The 3275-nt window shown below is 58.7% G+C and overlaps 2 protein-coding genes across 5 annotated transcripts in view; both read left to right on the forward strand.

Annotated features, from left to right (window-relative positions):
* ARHGEF25 (Rho guanine nucleotide exchange factor (GEF) 25) overlaps positions 1–1639 on the forward strand; it is a 9215-nt gene extending 7576 nt beyond the window's left edge. The window contains exon 15 of the mRNA XM_010839375.1: positions 1602–1639. Within this exon, the coding sequence (XP_010837677.1) occupies positions 1602–1639 (38 nt within the window). The remainder of the gene's footprint in view (positions 1–1601) is intronic.
* Positions 1640–1818: 179 nt separating this feature from the next.
* The window catches only part of SLC26A10 (solute carrier family 26, member 10), a 6869-nt gene continuing 5412 nt past the window's right edge, over positions 1819–3275 (forward strand). For 3 of the 4 annotated variants that reach the window (XM_010839348.1, XM_010839351.1, XM_010839350.1), the window contains exons 1-3: positions 1819–2155; positions 2638–2748; positions 3247–3266. In XM_010839348.1, coding sequence (XP_010837650.1) covers positions 1822–2155; positions 2638–2748; positions 3247–3266 — 465 coding nt within the window. In that variant the 5' untranslated portion in view covers positions 1819–1821. Of the gene's footprint in view, positions 2156–2334; positions 2749–3246; positions 3267–3275 lie in introns of all 4 variants that reach the window. The other variant, XM_010839352.1, reaches the window with a different exon arrangement.

Below are 3275 nucleotides of genomic sequence, written 5' to 3' on the forward strand. Positions count from 1 at the left end.
ATAAAGATTTTGTTATATCACTAAAGCTGCTGTCTTAGCAGAGGGAAGGGGAAGCTGAAGTTGGGGTAAAGGAGTGTGGAAGAGATCAGATGGCCCCTCGAATCAGTCATTGGGGGAAGGGTCTGGTGAAAGGAGAAGGGTGCGGGATATAAGATAAAAAAAAATGTAGTTATCTTTGTCCCTCACTTGCAGTTGCAGCATCTCTCAGTCCGGGTCTTGGGGCTACAGGAAAACCCTAGAACCTTGATGTATCCTCCCTTTTATCCAGCCCCTTTCCCTCCCGTCTGGTCTCTGTTCTAGACGCCACTGGAAAGCCCACTGTGGGCTGACTTCCCACCGTTCCCTCAACACCCAGATGCTAAAGCACTGAATGCCCACAGTACCTTTCTTTCTGAGGCCGCCATGTTCAGCTGAGGGAACATGGGGAAGGTGGAGAGGATGCTGGGGGCTCTGGCCCCTTCTGGCTCTGGGTCTCCTTATTTTTGCTGTCTGGGAGGTCGCAAATCATATCCATATTGACCAGGAAGGGATTCTTCTTCAAGCCATAGACCTAAGAGTGGAGGTCTTCACCCCTCCCAACTTCTGGGACAGCCCCTGGGACCGAGACCCAAACGTGCAGAGATTCTCGTCCAGATGCCCTGTCCTGCCTGGGTCCTTGGGCATCGGTGTGTCCACTGTGTCCATTCGTCCCCTGGGCCCAGTCACGTGTACTTGAGCTTCCTCAGCAGACAATAGACTGCTGGGGTGGGAGGCTGAGGAGGAGCTGGAGCCTCCCTGTGGGCCTGAGGTCTCTCTGGCCACAATGGGGGGAGGGAACTCTAAGGGGGGGACAGGACGTACAGCCCAGATAAGACTTCTGGGGAACAATAGGAGGAATTGAAGAGGGGAGACCCACCCTCACTGTACCCCACACCCAGGGCTTTGGGGTCAGGGACTAGGGACCAGAGGGTGATGGGGAGGGGTGCTAAGAATTCTTGTGAATGGAGGAGGGGATGGGGCAACTAGCAGGATTCTGGCGCTCAGAAGCTTTGTATCTCTTCAGGGACCTCAGGGGTACATGACATGGGTGGGTGACCCTTTCGTACTTAATTTAACCACATACGTATTGTTGACTTGGAATGCTTCAGTGTTTTTGCCTTCTGAGCAATAAAATCAAAATTTGCTATCTGTTCAGTATTCCCCCCTGAGGTCCTGAATTGGGAATTTGGGCCCAGCCACTCCCAGCAGAGGTGTGGGGTGGGGGTCCCTCTGGCAGTCCCTATCCAATGCATGTAGCTGCTTCCCATCTAGGTGGTCTGTGAAACAGCTGAGGCCAATGGAGCCCCTTATACTTTCTGGTGAGAAGCTCTGCCCCTTGAGAATTAGGGTCTGGGGGGAGAAAGGGAGGTTGGAACACCGCTGAACTTTCTTGTGGGCCATGCAGCAGCCCTGAGGATGACCAGCAACCCCAGAGGAGTCAGCATCTGTCTGTGCCCCAGGTGCTAATGCGGAAAGAAACCACCAAGAATGAGAGGTGGGAGTCAAAAGACCTAGGAGCGTTCGTGGGTGTTGGGTGTTTGGGTGCGTTTGTTTTCTGGCCTCTCTCTCTGGTTCCTCCACAGCAGGCTCCAGAGCCAGCGATCGCACCAAGGATGTCTGAGGGAAACGCCTAACACAGAGACGCCCCCTCCCCAAGGCTCAGCTGTCTCCCGACTGTAGAAGGTCCCCAAGAGAGGGCTCCCTCCTGGACGGGATGGACTCTGCTCCAAGGAGGCGGGCCGCGGGGCCGGCGGGCTGAGGGGTATTTAAGGCTGGGCGGAGTTGGAGGTGGCCAAGGGCGAAATGAGTGGGCTACCGGGCGCCAGGACCTGCCCAGGTCCGGGAGAGGCCTCCGACCTTAAGTCCCCTCTGAGCGCCAAGTTCAGGGAACCTCTCACCGAGACCCGGTTCCAGCAGCTCTTCGGAGACGCAGAGCAGGAGCCCGAGCTGCTCGCGGAGCCGCGCTGGTCCCGGCTGTGGCGGCGGCGGGCCAGCGCCTGCTCTGGACCAGGGGCGTGGCGCCTGCTCCTGGCGCGGCTGCCTCCGCTGCGCTGGCTGCCCCACTACCGCTGGCGGGCCTGGCTGCTCGGGGACGCGGTGGCCGGACTGACCGTGGGCATCGTGCACGTGCCCCAGGGTGAGCGGCCCCAACAACAGCCTGGCAGGGGCCCAAGCTCTAGGGGGCTTCGGGTGGGCACAGGGCCTGGCAACCGGGAGCGAAGTGGGTGGGCTAGTGCGGCTGCGGGCTCGGCGACAGGGACCCAAGGCCGAGTTCTGGGTAAGGACAGTGGAGCTCCATCAGATCCCCGCCCCCAGCTCCCCTCATCTGTGCAATCCTGCGCGAAGTCTTGGCCACGATCCGACTCAGGGAACTGGAGAGACCTCTCAGCTTGAACGCCTGCCCCCTACCAGGACACAGTGGACACGGATCTCTGACCTTGACCGCCCCACGACCTCCCACCCACCGAGGCCTGTTAACCCTTCAGTTCCCTCCTGTGGTGTGATTTAATGTGCCTGTGCCAGCCTCCAAGAGTGTGGGAGAGGAAGAGCGGTCCTGGAGGGTGGGCCCCCAGCCCCTCACCCACACACCAAAGACCTTTCCTTCCACTACGCCCCCAGGCATGGCTTTTGCCCTCCTGACCTCTGTGCCCCCAGTGTTCGGACTCTACACTTCTTTCTTTCCCGTCCTCATCTACACCTTGTTGGGTACTGGGAGACACCTGTCTACTGGTGAGTGACCCACGGACTCCTTTCCCTCTCTGTAGGGTGAAATGGACAGGGGGTTGAGGCTTCCCTTCTTATAAGCTCCCTCGCTCTTACTCTCTTCTTCAGTCCCTCACCTTCCTTTCCACCATCCCATGCTGGACTGCCCTGAGCCAGATTTCATGGAGAGGAAAAGTCTGAGTAAACTCCTGCCTCTTTGCACCCACCTCAAACCTCCAGTAGGCACTGCCTAGGTCAGAGGCTCAGGGCAGTCCAGCATGGGATGGTGGAAAGGAAGGTGGGGAGAAGAGATGCACTGTCACCCAGAGGAGGGCGTAGTCCGCAGGGCATCCTCAGGAGGGGCAGGGGCAGGGATCTTGGCCCCGCAGCCTTCACCTGAGCAGCCAGCCTTCTAGCAGAGGTGGTCTGACAGCAGTCTTTCTGGCATAGTGCCCGGAGCCTGGGCGGTCACCTCGCCCCAGGCTGGCACATCTAGTGATCTGTGGGTTTCTCCCCTGGCCCTAGGAACTTTCGCTGTCCTCAGCCTCATGGCC

The sequence above is a fragment of the Bison bison genome, unplaced genomic scaffold (genome assembly GCF_000754665.1).
Source record: "Bison bison bison isolate TAMUID 2011002044 unplaced genomic scaffold, Bison_UMD1.0 scf7180017864115, whole genome shotgun sequence".
Classification (NCBI taxonomy): domain Eukaryota; kingdom Metazoa; phylum Chordata; class Mammalia; order Artiodactyla; family Bovidae; genus Bison; species Bison bison.